Here is a 16554-nt window from a genome sequence, read left to right as displayed (position 1 = left end):
CATAGACTCAACACTGCCCATAGACTCAACACTGCCCATAGACTCAACACTGCACATAGACTCAACACTGCCCATAGACTCAACACTGCCCATAGACTCAACACTGCACATAGACTCAACACTGCACATAGACTCAACACTGCCCATAGACTCAACACTGCCCATAGACTCAACACTGCCCATAGACTCAACACTGCACATAGACTCAACACTACCCATAGACTCAACACTGCCCATAGACTCAACACTACCCGTAGACTCAACACTACCCATAGACTCAACACTGCCCATAGACTCAACACTGCCCATAGACTCAACACTGCCCGTAGACTCAACACTACCCGTAGACTCAACACTACCCATAGACTCAACACTACCCATAGACTCAACACTGCCCAAAGACTCAACACTGCCCATAGACTCAACACTGCCCATAGACTCAACACTGCCCATAGACTCAACACTACCCATAGACTCAACACTGCCCATAGACTCAACACTACCCGTAGACTCAACACTACCCATAGACTCAACACTACCCATAGACTCAACACTACCCGTAGACTCAACACTACCCATAGACTCAACACTACCCATAGACTCAACACTGCCCATAGACTCAACACTACCCATAGACTCAACACTGCCCATAGACTCAACACTACCCGTAGACTCAACACTACCCATAGACTCAACACTGCCCGTAGACTCAACACTACCCGTAGACTCAACACTACCCATAGACTCAACACTGCACTTCAACATACGCTCCAGGTGGCGTGGGGGTGGTTACCTGCGCGTGCCCCGTGCTTTAGCCAGTCATCTCAGTCAGTCGACCCGTGGCACCTGCTGGGTCTGCCCCGTGACCTCCTGCCAGCGGGCGTTCGACACTTCACGTGGCCTCAAGGTGCACTTGGCCTGGCACATGCGTCGTGGTGACGTCACTGCCACTTAGTGGCGAATGGCGGTTGTTGTTGTTGTTGTGCCCCGCAGGTGATCCAGGGCAACGTGAACACGCAGGACGTGGTGCTCAAGGACCTGGGGCCCGCCCTCGTGGCGCGCTTCGTGCGCTTCGTCGCCGTCACCGACCGCGCCATGAGCGTGTGCATGCGCGTGGAGCTCTACGGCTGCCCCTGGGCTGGTGGGGCCTGACCCCCCCCTCGACCCCCCCCACCCCAACACCCCCAACACCCCCCCACACCAACCCGCCCCCCCCACCCCCAACCCCAACACCCTCCCACTCCCCCCACACCAACCCGCCCCCCCCCACCCCCAACCCCAACACCCTCCCACTCCCCCCACACCAACCCGCCCCCCCCACCCCCAACCCCAACACCCTCCCACTCCCCCCACACCAACCCGCCCCCCCCCACTAACTTTCCCCCCAGCACTGAAACCCCAACCCTCAACCGCCCCCCCCCCCCACCACGGGGCCCGTCCTCCCCCGGCTCCCCGTGTCTCACCCCGTGTCTCTCTCCGTGTTTCTTTGTGTCTCTCCCCGTGTCTCTCCCCGTGTGTCTCCCCGTGTCTCACTCCGTGTTTCTCCGTGTCTCTCCCCGTGTGTCTCCCCGTGTGTCTCCCCGTGTCTCTCCGTGTGTCTCTCCGTGCGTTTCTCCGTGCGTCTCCCCGTGTCTTTCCCCGTGTGTCTCCGCGTGTCTCTCCCCGTGTGTCTCCCCGTGTGTCTCCCCCCGTGTGTCTCTCCGTGTCTCTCCCCGTGTCTCTCCCCGTGTGTCTCCCCCCGTGTCTCTCCGTGTGTCTCCGTGTGTCTCTCTGTGTCTCACCCCGTGTCTCTCTCCGTGTGTCTCACCCCGTGTGTCTCTCCGTGTGTCTCTGCGTGTGTCTCCCTGTGCGTCACCCAGACGGGCTCGTCTCCTACTCGGCCCCCGAGGGAGAGACGCTCCTCCTGCCCTCCCTGGCGCCCGCCAACCTCAACGACTCCACCTACGACGGCTTCATCGCCTCCCGGTGAGGCCGCCACCCGTGGTGGACACTCACTCACTCACCCACTCACCCACTTACACACTCACCCACTCACTCACACACTCACTCACCCACTCACTCACTCACCCACTCACTCATACACTCACTCACTCACCCACTTACACACTCACTCACCCACTTACACACTCACTCATACACTCACTCACTCACCCACTCACTCACTCACCGACTCACTCACTCACTCACCCACGCACTCACTAATTCACACACTCACTCACACACTCACTCATATACTCACTCACTCACCCTCCTCACTCACTCATACACTCACTCACCCACTCACTCACTCACCCACTTACTCACTCACTCATACACTCACTCACCCACTCACACACTCACTCACCCACTCACTCACTCACTCATTCACTCACTCACTCATGCACTCACTCACCCACTCACTCACTCACCCACCCACTCACTCACTCACCCACCCACTCACTCACTCACCCACTCACTCACTCACTCACCCACTCACTCACTCACTCACTCACCCACTCACACTCACTCACACTTACTCACTCACTCACTCACACTCACTCACTCACTCACTAACACTCACTCACTCACCCACTCACTCACCCACTCACTCACTCACCCACTCACTCCCTCACTCACACTCCCTCACTCACTCACACTCACTCAATCTCACTCACTCACTCACCCACTCACTCACTCACCCAATCACCCACCCACTCACACACTCACTCACATTTACTCACTCACTCACTCACACCACTCACTCACTCACTCACACTCACTCACTCACCCACTCACGCACACTCCCTCACTCACTCACTCACCCACTCACTCACATTTACTCACTCACTCACTCACACCACTCACTCACCCACTCACTCACTCACTCACACTCACTCTCTCACCAACTCACTCACTCACTCACCCTCTCACCAACTCACCCCCCCCACTCACTCACCTCGCTCACCAACTCACTCACCCACTCACTCACCCTCTCACCAACTCACTCACCCACTCACTCACTCACCCTCTCACCAACTCACTCACCCACTCACTCACAATCTCACCAATTCACCCACCCACTCACACACTCACTCACATTTACTCACACACTCACCCACTCACTCACTCACACCACAGTGGTGAACACTCACACACACCACGTGTCTCTCTGTCTCCGCGTACGTCTCTATCTGTCTCCGCGTGCGTCTCTATCTGTGTCTCCGCGTGTCTCTCTGTCTCCGCGTGCGTCTCTATCTGTGTCTCCGCGTGTCTCTCTGTCTCCCTGTGTCCCCCAGGCAGATGTACGGCGGCCTGGGCCAGCTGACGGACGGCGTCTGGGGCCTGGACGACTTTGCGCTGAGCCCCGAGCACCGCGTGTGGCCGGGCTACGACTACGTGGGCTGGAGCAACGGCAGCCTCAGCCTGCCCTACCTCCTCATGCACTTCGAGTTCGACGAGCCTAGGAACTTCTCGGCCATGAAGGTGCCACCCGCACCCCCCTCCTCCATCATCACCCCCACCGCCATCACACCTCACCACCCTCCCCCCGTGCCCCCCTTCCCACACATCCTCCCTAACCCCCACCGCCCCCCCCTCATCCTTCTTCACCACCCCCCCCCTCCCGTGCCCCCCCCTCTCCTTGTCCCCCCACCCCCCATCACACTTCACCACCCTCCCCCCGTGCCCCTCCCCTTCTCACTATCCCCCCGTGCCCCCCCCCCCAACATCATCCCTAACCCCCACCGGTCCCCCCCCCCTCATCCTCCCTCACCCCCCCCCGTGTCCCCCCCCCACGTGTCCCCCCTTCTCCTCATCTCCCCCCCTCCTCCCACCACGTCACCCCCCCCACCTCCCCTCCCCCCACGTGTCCCCCCTTCTCATCTCCCCCCCTCCTCCCTCCACGTCACCCCCCACCTCCCCCCCCCCGCGTCCCCCCCCCCCGCGTCCCCCCCCCCCGCGTGCCCCCGACAGGTCCACTGCAACAACATGTTCCAGAGCGGCGTGCAGACTTTCCGCGAGGCGCGCTGCTTCTTCCGCCGCTCCGACAGCGACGAGTGGGAGGGCGGCGGCGGCGGTGACGACGGTGGCGGTGGTGGTGGCGGTGAGGGCGGCGGTGGTGGCGGTGAGGGTGGTGGTGGTGGCGGTGGGGGTGGTGGCGGTGGTGAGGGTGGTGGTGGTGGAGAGGACGTGGGCGTGGGGCTGGTGGTGGAGCCGGACACGGTGGACCCGCGCGCACGCTTCATCACCGTCCCGCTGGGCCAGCGCAACGCCATCGCCATCAAGTGCCACTTCTACCTGGGAGCCGCGTGGCTCCTCATCAGCGAGATCTCGTTCCACTCGGGTGGGTGCCGACGGGGAGGATGGCAGTTGGCGCGCGTGCAAGGGCGAGTGGGTGGGGTGAGCGAGTGGGTGGGTTGAGTGGGTGGGTTGAGCGAGTGGGTGAGTGAGCGAGTTGGTGGATGAGCTAGTGAGTGGGTGAGTGTATGAGTGGGTGAGCTAGTGAGTGGGTGGGTGAGTGTCTGAGCTAGTGAGTGAGTGGATGAGTGAGTGGATGAGCTGGTGAGTGGATGAGTGGGTGAGTGAGTGGGTGGTTGAGTGGGTGGGTGAGTGAGTGGATGAGCTAGTGAGTGGGTGAGTGAGTGGATGAGTAGTTGAGCTTGTGAGTGGGTGGGTGAGTGAGCGAGTGAGCGGGTGACCCTGGAGGGCATCAGTCTGCCAGTAGTAGGGCGGACAATGATTGCTGCTGAGTCGTCTCGCCTAGGGGCACCCCCAGCGGCAGCTGTCCCTGTGCACTACTCTGCCAGTACTAGGGGGGGGAGGGGACGATGATTGCTGCAGGGGTCACGCTGCGCCACCTCGTGTCCGTGACCGGTACTGACCTCACGTCCCCCCCCCTCCCCCCTCCCCACAGACCGGAGCCAGGAGCCCGTGTCACGAGCCCCGCCCCCTCCCACCCCGCCGAGGGGGGGGGCCCGCAGCCCCCCACCGCCCCCACCGCCCGCCCCACCAGGGGGGGGCGCCCCGCCCCCACCGCCCCCCTCTGGCACGCGCGGGCCGGAGGTCACCAGCCGCGCACACGGTGAGCGGCGCTCCACGTCCGTGGAGGTTCAGTCGGCCCATCATCAACGCTCGCTACAGGGGAAGGCGGTGGTGGGGGGGGGGGGGGGGGGTCGATAAAATGGGTGACCACTTTGCGTGGGGAAGATCTAATAATGATAATGACGATTCAGGTTTTAATTTTTGGTTCTTTCGGTAAAGTCACGTAGATAGAAAAATAATAAGAAAAAATTTAAGTGAATTAATTTGTACTTTAATTCACTTTATTAAATAATGATAGAAACTAAGCGAATAAAGTGTTGTATTCACCTTATGAAAAAAAAGTGAATAATTTTTTACTTTTATTCACTTTATTAAATAATAAATAATATAAATAAACGTCGCGCTGCTCAGATTGTGAATGTCGCGGCTCGGCTCTCCAGCCCCCCAACGGCGGCGCTGTGTTCGCGACGAATTGGCAACGTCCTGTTCACGTGACACAAGCCTTGCCGATTGGCTGTGTCGGGTGGTGGCGGGCTTGACGACACAACGTTCCGATTTAAAGCTTTCGTGACTGCAGGGATTCATCTTCTTGGTTCTTTCGGTAAAGTCACGTAGAAGGGAAGTAATAAAATAATAAAAATAAAACATAATAATTCTCACGACGTTTCGGCCACAACGCAAGCAGCCGTCCTCAGGTGCAGCAGCCGTCCTCAGGTGAGGCCCTCAGGTGAGGACGGCTGCTTGCGTTGTGGCCGAAACGTCGTGAGAATTATTATGTTTAATTTGTATTATTTCATTACTTCCCTTCTATGTGACTTTACCAAAAGAACCAAGAAGACACAACGTTTTTCTATATCTCTACGCGATCTAACAAACTGCCCCGCGGGTGCGAGCTCAGCAGGCACGAGGGTGCCGGGGGCCCCGGGGGCCACGCTGTCCGGGAGGCCCATGGACACGGCCGACGAGAGAGCGCCCGTGCTGGTCGCCTGCCTCGTCGCCATCATCCTCCTCCTCGTCGTCATCATCGCACTCATCCTCTGGCGGCACAACTGGAGGAAGTTCCTCGAGAAGGTGGGAACCCAATGGCAACAACGGCCAGCAACAATCAGCACCGTCAACGTTTTTTTCACTTTTCTTCTTGTTTACTAAGCGGCTGAGCGTTGCACGTAGGCAACCAGAGGTCACGCGAACGGTCAGCAACAATCAGCACCGTCATTGTTTTTACACCCAGTCGCTGAGCGTTGCGCGTAGGGACCAGAGGTCATGCGAACGTCAAAAACGGCCGGCAACAATCAGCCCCCCCCTCTCCACGCCCCCCTCCCCCCTGCTCCCCGCAGGCCCCGCGCGCCATGCTGGAGGACGGCATTACGGTGCGTCTGTCGGTGCCGTGCGACACGGTGATGTTCAACGGGCGCTCGCTGCAGCGCGCCGGCTCGGCCCTGCCGCAGACGAAGCCGCCGCCGGCGCTGCCACCCGGCTACCGCGAGCCGGGCACGCGGCCCACACGCCGCCTGCTGCACGCGGAGCGCACACTCGAGCGCGCCGAGGGCGGCGGTGCGTGGTGGTGGTGCTTGGTGGTCGTGGTTGTGGTGGTGGTCGTGGTGGTGCTTGTGGTGGTGGTTGTGGTGGTGGTGCTTGTGGTGGTCGTGATGGTGGTGGTGGTGGTGCTTGGTGGTCGTGGTGGTGGTGGTGGTCGTGGTGGTGCTTGTGGTGGTCGTGGTGGTGGTGGTGGTCGTGGTGGTGGTCTTGGTGGTAGTTGTGGTGGTTGTGGTGGTGGTCGTGGTGGTGGTGGTCGTGGTGGTGGTTGGTGGCGGTCGTGGTGGTGGTGGGGGTCGTGGTGGTGGTCATGGTGGTTGTGGTGGCGGTTGTGGTGGTGGCCGTGGTGGTGGTGGTTGTGGTGGTGGTTGTGGTGGTGGTGGTGGTAGTGGTGGTGGTTGTGGTAGTGGTGGTGGTCGTGGTGGTGGTGGTGGTGTCGCGCTGCGTTACAAACCCAGCGACCCGAGTTCGATTCCTGCTCACGGCCACCAACACCTGTAACGATTACCCAAACTGGTCCCCCGTGCTGAGACCCCCACGTGGTGAGACCACGTGGTAAGACCCCCACGTGGTGAGACCACGTGGTAAGACCCCCACGTGGTGAGTCCACGTGGTAAGACCCCCACGTGGTGAGACCACGTGGTAAGACCCCCACGTGCTGCGTGTTGCAGGCTGCGGGGACTACGCGGAACCGGAGCTGCCGCTGTTTGACGGCGCCCAGCACTACGCCGTGGCCGACATCCTGGACATGCAGGTACTCGCGCAGGCAAAGGTCCCCCGCGTAGCCTCCGATGGGCCGTCGGGGCAAGTGCAGCGTCGCGCCCGGCCGCCTTTGTCTCCCCGGCGGCGATGTTTACCGCGCACCGCCACCGGGTGCTCATTTGAGGCCGAGTCGACCTAGGGGAGGCCCAGGGGGGCGGTGCACTGCACGTGGCGTGGGCTCTGACCCAGCGACGTCCAGGGTTGGTGGATCACCGCTCGGATTTCGTGACGCTCCCTTCCCGGGGCCGGGAACACCTCGATAGGTCGAGGGCGGCAGAGCTTGGGGCAATCGGTGGTGGTGCCGGCTGCTGCTGCTGCTGCTGCTGTTGCTGTTGTTGCTGCTGTTGCTGCTGCTGTTGCTGCTGTTGCTGTTGCTGCTGCTGTTGCTGCTGCTGCGGCTGTTGCTGCTGCTGTTGCTGCTGCTGCTGTTGCTGCTGTTGCTGCTGCTGCTGTTGCTGCTGTTGCTGTTGCTGCTGCTGCTGTTGCTGCTGCTGCTGCTGTTGCTGCTGCTGCTGTTGCTGCTGCTGCTGTTGCTGCTGCTGCTGTTGCTGCTGCTGTTGCTGCTGCTGCTGTTGCTGCTGTTGCGGCTGCTGTTGCTGCTGCTGTTGCTGCTGCTGCTGCTGCTGTTGCTGTTGCTGCTGCTGCTGTTGCTGCTGTTGCGGCTGCTGTTGCTGCTGCTGCTGTTGCTGCTGCTGTTGCTGCTGCTGCTGTTGCTGCTGCTGCTGCGTTCGCACTCCTCGTCTGTGTCTCCTGCTCCTCCCTCTCCGAGTCGTGATGATGTTGTTGATGTTGATGATGTTGATGGTGTTGATGGTGTCGTTAATGTTGATGATGTTGATGATGTTTTTACTGTTGATGCTGTTGATGGTGTCGTTCATGTTGATGTTGTCGATGATCATGACGTTGATGTTAATGTTGTTGATGTTGTTAATGTTGTGGTTAATGTTGTTGTTAATGTTGATGCTGTTGTAGTAAATGTTGATTTTGTTGATGATGTTGTTGTTGTTGTTAATGATATTGATGATGTTCATGCTGCCGTTAATTTTGATGTTGTTGATGTTGATGCTGTTGATGTTGTCATTCATGCTGTTGATGCTGCCGATGTTGCTTGTCGATGTTGTTGTTGTTGTTGTTGTCGCCGTTGTGTCGCCAGGGCGTGACGGGCAGCAGCGCCTACGCCGTCCCCGCGGTGCCGGGAGACGCGGCGGCGGCGGTGCCCCTGGGCCACCACGAGGTGCCGCCGGGCCACCGCGGCGTGGCGCGCCTTCTGGAGGTGCCGCGCGAGACGCTGCGCGTGCGGGAGAAGCTGGGGGAGGGGCAGTTCGGAGAGGTGAGACAACGTCACCGCTGGGACAGAGACAACGGGGCCGCTGAGACATGGGGGAGACAATGGGGAGACAACGTCACCGCTGGGACAGAGACAACGTCACCGCTGGGACAGAGACAACGGGGCCGCTGGGACATGGGGAGACAATGGCACTGGGACACGGGACACTGAGACATGGGACATGATGATGACGATGATGTGGTGTTCATTGTGGTTGTGTGATGATGACGTTGATGATGACAATGACGACGACGACGATGACGACGACGATGATGACGACGACGACGGTGACGATGACGACGACGGTGACGATGACGACGACGGTGACGATGATGACGATGACGACGACGATGATGATGCCGATGACGACGATGACGACAACAGTGACGATGATGACGACGACGGTGACGACGACGACGATGACGACGTGCCGCTCTGGTCGTGTGCCCAGGTGCTGCTGTGCGAGGCCGTGGGGCTGCCGCGGTGCATGGACGACGACGACGAGGTGGAGGTGGGGGAGGAGGAAAGCGACGAGGGGGGCACGAGGGGGGGGCCGCAGCAGCCCACACTCGTGGCTGTCAAGATGCTGCGGGAAGACGCCTCCAGCAGCGCCAGGTGAGCGTGCGTGTGTGTCGCCTGTGTGTGTGTCTGTGTGTGTGTCTGTGTGTCTTAAAGCGGTAGTGTCGCGATTGGCGCCCTGCGCTACGAACCCGGCGACCCGAGTTCAATTCCCGCTCATGGCCAACACCAGTAACGATTATCTGAACCGGTCTTGGGCCTCGCCTAGGTCGACTCAGCCTCAAATAAGTACCCAGTGCGGTGCGTAAACATCGCCACTGGGGAGACAAAGGCGGCCGAGCGTGATGCTGGCCTCCCACCCCCTCGTGTACCACAGTACCGGTAGCCTTCATAGGCGCTGCTCGCTAACGGCGCCTGCCCCAACAGTCCGTTGAGGCTACGTGGGGGGGGGGTCTCTGCGTGCGTCAGGAGCGACTTCCTGAAGGAGATCAAGACGATGTCGCGGCTGCGCGACGCTCACGTCGTGCGACTCGTGGGCGTGTGCCTGCGCGACGAGCCGCTCTGCATGCTCGCCGAGTACATGGAGAACGGAGACCTGCACCACTTCCTGTCGGCACACCGCTGGGAGGGACAGGGCCCCGGGCCCACGCTCAGGTAGCTCTCTCGCATCGCCTCGCCTCGCTCACCTGTACTGAGCTCGCTCGATCACTCACCTGTACTGAGCTAAGGTGATCTCACTCACGTGAACTGAGCTCAGGTGATCTCCCTCACTCACATGTACTGAGCTTAGGTGATCTCCCTCACTCGCCTACTCACCTGCGCTGACCTTTGGTGATCTCACTAGCGCACACTCGCTCACCTGAACCAATCTCAGGCAATCGCCCTCACTCACCTGTCCACCTGAACCGATCTCAGGCAATCTCCCTCACTCACTCGCTCACCTGAACCGATCTCAGGCGATCTCGCTCACTTTATCGCTCACTCACTCACCTGAACCTGGGGCAAGGTGTGGGATGAACCTGCTGGAGCTGTGGTGCCTCAAAAATATCGGAAGAAGTAGTCACCGCCCTCCGTGTGGCTCGCTGGAACCAGCAGTGTCGAGATCGGCCTCTGTGGAGGAGGAGGAGGCTCGTGAAGGACGCCGCTGGGCAGTTGGAGGCAGTCGCTCTGTAGCAACAACGGAGGGCAGAGACAGTCACAACCAGCGGAGCGCCGGGTGGTTAATACGCCGTGCGGAGCGCGTAGGTGCAGCGGCCAGTTATGCACGACGACGATGACGACGACAATGAAAGCGACGACGACGACGATGACGAATTATGACGACGACGGCGATCTCAACAAACACGTCCACGTCGACGTCTACTTAAACCTCGTGCTCTCTTTTAGCCCCGCCCCCCTCCCAATACGCTCCATTCATTGGCAACCACATTCTGATAAGCTCCCCCCACCTCCCCTCCCCCTTAACTTGTATTTAAGAACTTGCATCTTGGAATCCCTGCCTCACTTGATACAGCAAATCTGGCTGTGACGGTCTCACCTGATGACGGAGACTTGTGTTGCCTCTGAAACGTCGTGATTTTTATTATTTTATTTCTATTAATTTTAATTTCATTTTTTTACCTACGTGACTTTACCGAAAAAACTAAGAGTATCAGTCTATTAAGACTAGACGAGGGTGAGATTGGGGGGGGGGGCGGATCTTTGTGACCGCGTGCGTCTCCCGCGTGGCAGCGTGGTGGAGGTGCTGCTCATGGCCGTGCAGGTGGCCGCCGGCATGTCCTACCTGGCGTCGCTCAACTTCGTGCACCGCGACCTGGCGTCGCGAAACTGCCTCGTGGGGCCGGCGCACACCATCAAGATCGCCGACTTCGGCATGAGCCGTCACCTCTACAGCAGCGACTACTACCGCATCCAGGGCCGCGCCGTGCTGCCCATCCGCTGGATGGCCTGGGAGAGCGTGCTTCTGGTGTGTCCATACTTTGTGTGTGTCTATACTGTGTCTGCCTCGGTGTGTGTGTCCATACTGTGTGTGTCTATACTGTGTGTGTGTCTCTACTGTGTCTGCCTCGGTGTGTGTGTCTATACTGTGTGTGTCTCTGTGTGTGTGTCTATACTGTGTGTGTCACGGTGTGTGTGTCTATACTGTGTGTGTCTATACTGCGTGTGTGTCTATACTGTGTCTGCCTCGGTGTGTGTGTCTATACTGTGTGTGTCTATACTGTGTGTGTCTATATTGTGTGTGTCACGGTGTGTGTGTCTATACTGTGTGTGTGTCTCTACTGTGTGTGTCACGGTGTGTGTGTCTATACTGTGTGTGTCTATACTGTGTGTGTGTCTATACTGTGTCTGCCTCGGTGTGTGTGTCTATACTGTGTGTCTATACTGTGTGTGTGTCTATACTGTGTCTGCCTCGGTGTGTGTGTCTATACTGTGTGTGTCTATACAGTTTGTGTCTATATTGTGTGTGCCACTAGGTGTGTGTCCCTGTCCGTGCATGTCACTGCATATGTGTGTCTATGCTTTGTGTGTGTCACGGTGTGTGCCACCGATCTATCCCGGGTTTACGATCCGTCCTGGGTTTACCCAGCAGGTTGGATTGTGTGAGGAGCTCACAAATCCTTGAAAGATCTGGACACATTCCCATCGGTGAACTCCTCCGGCAGACAAGGCTGCTTTGGCTGGGTCATGTAGCCCGCATGCCCAGCCACCTCATGCCAAAGCAGTTTCTATTTGGTCACATAGAGGGGGACTAAACGGGCACGACATGGGCTGGAGAAGAGATGGAGCTGATGTGGTACAGGAGGATGTGGAGCTGAGGGGACTTACCGACGACTGGTACCAGCGGTGTCAAGATCGGCCTCTGTGAAGGAGGCTCTGCTGGGTCTGTCCCGTGACCTCCTGTCAGCGAGCCTTCAACAAAGTGCACTTATCCTGGCACAGGCGCCGTGGTAACGTCACCGTCACTTAGTGGAGAATAGCGGGTGTTGGTATTGGCCACCGGGGATTGGTGGCGTAGCAGTTAGCACGTTGCTCTACGAACTCGGCTACCCGATTTCGATTCCTGCTCATGGCCAACACCACTGACGATTATTTTAACGGGCCTGGGGCCTCCCCTAGGTCGACTCAGACTCAAATGAGTATCTGGTGCGGTGTGTCAACATCGCCGCTGGTGTTGGCCACCCACCTCTTCCCCACAGTGCCGCTACTTGCCGACAGCACTTTCCCTGCCTACAGTCTGTTAAAAGGCAACACGGGGGGATCTTTGTCTGGCACCGTGTCACCGCACAGGGCAAGTTCACGACGGGCTCGGACGTGTGGGCGTTTGGCGTCACGCTGTGGGAGCTGCTGTCGCTCTGCCAAGAGCAGCCGTACGGCGGCCTCACCGACGAGCTGGTCATCGAGAACGCCGGGGAGCTCTTCCGCGACAACGGCCGTCAGGTGCGCCCTCGTCGCTGGGCCTTGTCGCCGGGCCTTCTCACCAGACCTCCTCACCAGGTCTCATCATCAGGCCTCATCAATAGCTCTTCTCACTAGGCCTCTTCGCTAGGCCTCCTCTCTTGGCTATGTTGTTAGGCCTCCCTGCTATCCCTCCTCACCAGGCCTCATCAATAGCTCTTCTCGCTAGGCCTCTTCGCTAGGCCTTCTTGCTTGGCCCACTGAGCTATATAGCTATTTTTCAGAAGTGACCTGGCCACACATGATAGCTTAACAAAGTGGCTCATGTGGAAATGTATAGCAGCCAAATACTCTAAGCGCATGTTTTGAGTATTTGGCTTAAAACTGGACGGTCCTCCTCGCTAGGCCTCCTCACTAGGCCTCACCAGGCCTCATCGCTAGGTCTCCTCACCAGGGCATCTCGCTAGGCCTCTGTGTTAGCCCTCTTCACCAGGCCTCATCAATAGCTCTCATCGCTAGGCCTTCTCGCCAGGTCCACTGAGCTATGTAGCTCTTTTTTCAGAAGCGACCTGGCCACAAATGAGCTGCAAACTGGGGGCCCGGAGAAAAATCCTCGTGACCATGGGGAAAAATGCAAACTCTAAATACACAGCAGGCCTCAGGGTCGGGATTGAACCCACGACCTCCTGTATACAAGGTGAGGTAGTTAACATCTTGCCACCGTTGGCGCTCTGTGTATCTCTCCACGTGTGCGAGCAGATGTACCTGTCCCAGCCGCCCGCTTGCCCCGCTCCCGTCTACGACCTCATGCTGCGGTGCTGGCGCCGGGAGTCGCTGGACCGGCCGACCTTCCCGCAGATCCAGAGCTTCCTTGCGCAGGAGGCCTCCTAGCTCGGCCGGGACTAGCGCTGCCGCTGCCACGGCGATGCGATGGCGTTCATCCCACCCGCGCATCTAGTTCCCATATACTTGGCGTGAGACCAGCTGACTCGTCACTCACACATTCAGAGCCCTTGCAATCAACTCGCGTGCTTTCTGCTATCATTCATTATTATTATTATTGCTACTACGTATGGAAGGGATGATGTATGTAAGGGGGGGATGTTGTATGTACGTTGAACGTCTTTCGCAGCGTGCGTAGTCGGAGGTGTGGGGGGGAAGGGCAACAAACTAAACCACAAAAAAGCAGTTCTGATGATGATTATTATCGTCATCAGTTAAAACGAAATATATATGTGCAAATGTAAATATTGTAAAGTGTGCATCGGGACCTCGCGAAGAAAATGTGAAGATGATAAATATAGCAGACGTCGGGGGAGGGGGTGGGGGGGAGAGCGAGCAAGAAGTGGGTATTTTTGTATCGAACTTGTAATGTGCATGCAGACTGGAGCGTGTAATCCCGTCTCCAGGCGTCGCCACACGCAACACAACGCACGCACGTCCCGACGTGCACGCAAACCTTTTATAAACGCGCGAGAGGCACGTTCTAAACCTGTACATAACCTCTCCCTTGCGCTGCATCCATGTCGCTTTATTGGTAAGAAAATAAACGTATATTTAAAGCACGCGCGTGTTACGGTGGGTTGTGCAGCGGCAGTGAGATTGCGATGACAGCCGCCCAATCAGAGCCCAAGCGGGAGAGAGCCAGCAACGATAGCCCCGCCCACTCTCACATAGCCCCGCCCACTCTCACATAGCCACGCCCACTTTTACATAGCCACGCCCACTCTCGCGCTGACCACGCCCACTCTTACATAGCCACGCCTACTTTTACATAGTCACGCCCACTCTCACATAACCACGCCCACTCTTACATAACCACGCCCACTCTTAAATAACCACGTCTACTGACCACGCCCACTCCCACTGGCCACGCCCACTGACACACTGGCCACGCCCCCTGGCCAAGTCCCCCCCCCCTTCCCCCGTGTGAGCTCCCTCGCCTGGTATACAGGAGGTCGTGGGTTCGATCCCCACGCTGCCGTCTGCTGCTGTATATTTCAAGGCTGCGTCTCTCGCTGTGATTTTTTCTCCGGGTCCTCCGCTTTTTCCACTCCACATTTAGAATGAACGTCACATGGCACACGATGATGATGATGATGATGAAATCAGCCACTTCGTTGCAGCTATCATTTGTGATGGGGCCCCACGGTGGCTAAGAGATGTTAACTACCTCGCCTGGTATACAGGAGGTCGTGGGTTCGATCCCAACCCTGACGCCTGCTGCTGTATATTTGGGGTTTGTGTGTGTCTCTCTCTCTCGCCGTGGTCGCGTGGATTTTTCTCCGGGTCCTCCGCTTTTTCCCTCCACATTTAGAATCAACGTCAGAGTGTTTTGCTGCTATAAATTTCCACGCGAACACATTCCTGCGGAGGGAGCTGGTAGGAACGTCGGGTTGCTCGGTCAATGGCCAGGGTCAACGGCGGCGTGGTGTATTCCGCAAATATGCCCGACTGTGAGGGCGGGCACAAGCCGGCGTGAGTAGGTTAAACGGTGAGTTTTATAAGGGCACCACGGGGCGACCAGCCCCTCCCCACCCAGCCCCACCCTTCCCTCCCCACCCAGCCCCACCCCTCCCACTCCTCCCCACCCTCCCCTCCCCACCCTCCCCTCTCCACCCAGCCCCACCCCTCCCATTTTTGGATGCACGACGGACGGACGGACACAATAATCCCCTGTGGGCTGGTGGAATCAGGTGGTTCCTACCAGTATAAGCCACTAAGTTGAGTTATCATTTGTGGTGGCCAGGTCGCTTCTGAAAAAGAGCTACATGGCTCAGTGAGGCCTTACCTGGTAAAATAAAATTAATATAGTTTTACATATGATGATGATGATGAGAAACCGGAGGATTTTATCAACAAATCTGGCTGTCCACCTGATGAAGCTAGTTGTAATTATTGGCGAAACGTCGTACTCGCATTGTGGCTTTGCTCTCCAACACACAACCGGTTAGTGCTGTACTGGTGCAAAGGAGAGCCGACATAAGGTTGCAGGGGGTTCGTCTTGTATTGCTTCCCCCAGTCGACAGCCTTCTCGATCCGGTGACCACCAATTCCCCCTTTATCTCGCCCGTTCTCTCTCCTCGCCTGCTCCTCACCGTCCCACTCCCCTTCCTGTTGGTGGGAATCCTTCCCCCGACATCCCTTACACGAGCAACGAGTTGGAAACGTTCTGTTCAATACGTGACAAACCTTGCTGATTGGGTGTGTCGGGTGGTGGCGGGTTTAACGACACATTTCTATTTACGCGAATCAAACAAAAAAACGTATAAATTTCGATTTAAAGCTTTTGTGACTGCAGGGATTCATCTTCTTGGTTCTTTCGGTAAAGTCACCTCCTACGCATTTCACAAGTAGTAATAATCGCATTTCTGCATTTTCCATAAATATGCTAAATTCCTCTTGATATTCAAATTATTTTGTCAAGGCGCTCTTCTCCCCTCTATCCCAGCTTAAATAGTCGCTCCAAGCCTGGGGTGTGTCATTCAGACTCTGTCTTCCCGACAGACCTGTTCTCCACCTGAGGACGGCTGCTTGCGTTGTGGCCGAAACGTCGTGAGAATTATTTTATTATGTTTTATTTTTATTATTTTATTATTTCCATTCTACGTGACTTTACCGAAAGAACCAAGAAGATGAATCCCTGCAGTCACGAAAGCTTTAAATCGAAATATAGTTTTAAACATATAATATACATAGGCAGTGCCTGCTTCTGTAAAATAGCTACACAGCTCGGGACAGATAAGTAAAATAAGTAATATTTAAAACTACTTTTTTTTAAACACTCTTTAATGAAATGTACCGCACTTGTAATGGAAGAACTCCACGACTCCAGGAAGTGGCCCCGAAACTCGCCACAACGTAAGGGACCGTGGCCAATTAGAGCCAACGCCAGTTGACCGTGGACAATTAGACCCAAGCCAAAACATAACATATACAAAAAATGTTAAAAAATATCTTTTTTTTAATGTTTAAAAATATTTTTCATGATATAA

The 16554-nt window shown here is 57.0% G+C and overlaps 1 protein-coding gene across 1 annotated transcript in view; it reads left to right on the top strand.

Moving 5' to 3' along the window:
• Positions 1 to 14045, top strand: part of LOC133360068 (discoidin domain-containing receptor 2-like) — a 56225-nt gene extending 42180 nt beyond the window's left edge. The window contains exons 5-18 of the mRNA XM_061578658.1: positions 994 to 1141; positions 1860 to 1965; positions 3276 to 3462; positions 3952 to 4321; positions 4892 to 5059; positions 5918 to 6090; positions 6357 to 6573; positions 7227 to 7309; positions 8471 to 8647; positions 9096 to 9259; positions 9632 to 9817; positions 10895 to 11129; positions 12452 to 12601; positions 13319 to 14045. Of these exons, the coding sequence (XP_061434642.1) occupies positions 994 to 1141; positions 1860 to 1965; positions 3276 to 3462; positions 3952 to 4321; positions 4892 to 5059; positions 5918 to 6090; positions 6357 to 6573; positions 7227 to 7309; positions 8471 to 8647; positions 9096 to 9259; positions 9632 to 9817; positions 10895 to 11129; positions 12452 to 12601; positions 13319 to 13450 (2496 nt within the window). The 3' untranslated portion in view covers positions 13451 to 14045. The remainder of the gene's footprint in view (positions 1 to 993; positions 1142 to 1859; positions 1966 to 3275; positions 3463 to 3951; positions 4322 to 4891; positions 5060 to 5917; positions 6091 to 6356; positions 6574 to 7226; positions 7310 to 8470; positions 8648 to 9095; positions 9260 to 9631; positions 9818 to 10894; positions 11130 to 12451; positions 12602 to 13318) is intronic.
• The last annotated feature ends 2509 nt before the right edge of the window (positions 14046 to 16554 follow it).

Source organism: Lethenteron reissneri, chromosome 67 (genome assembly GCF_015708825.2).
Source record: "Lethenteron reissneri isolate LAM-NWPU_2019-01 chromosome 67, ASM1570882v1, whole genome shotgun sequence".
NCBI classification, from domain to species: Eukaryota; Metazoa; Chordata; class Hyperoartia; order Petromyzontiformes; family Petromyzontidae; genus Lethenteron; species Lethenteron reissneri.
This window is presented reverse-complemented; position numbering and strand designations above follow the sequence as displayed.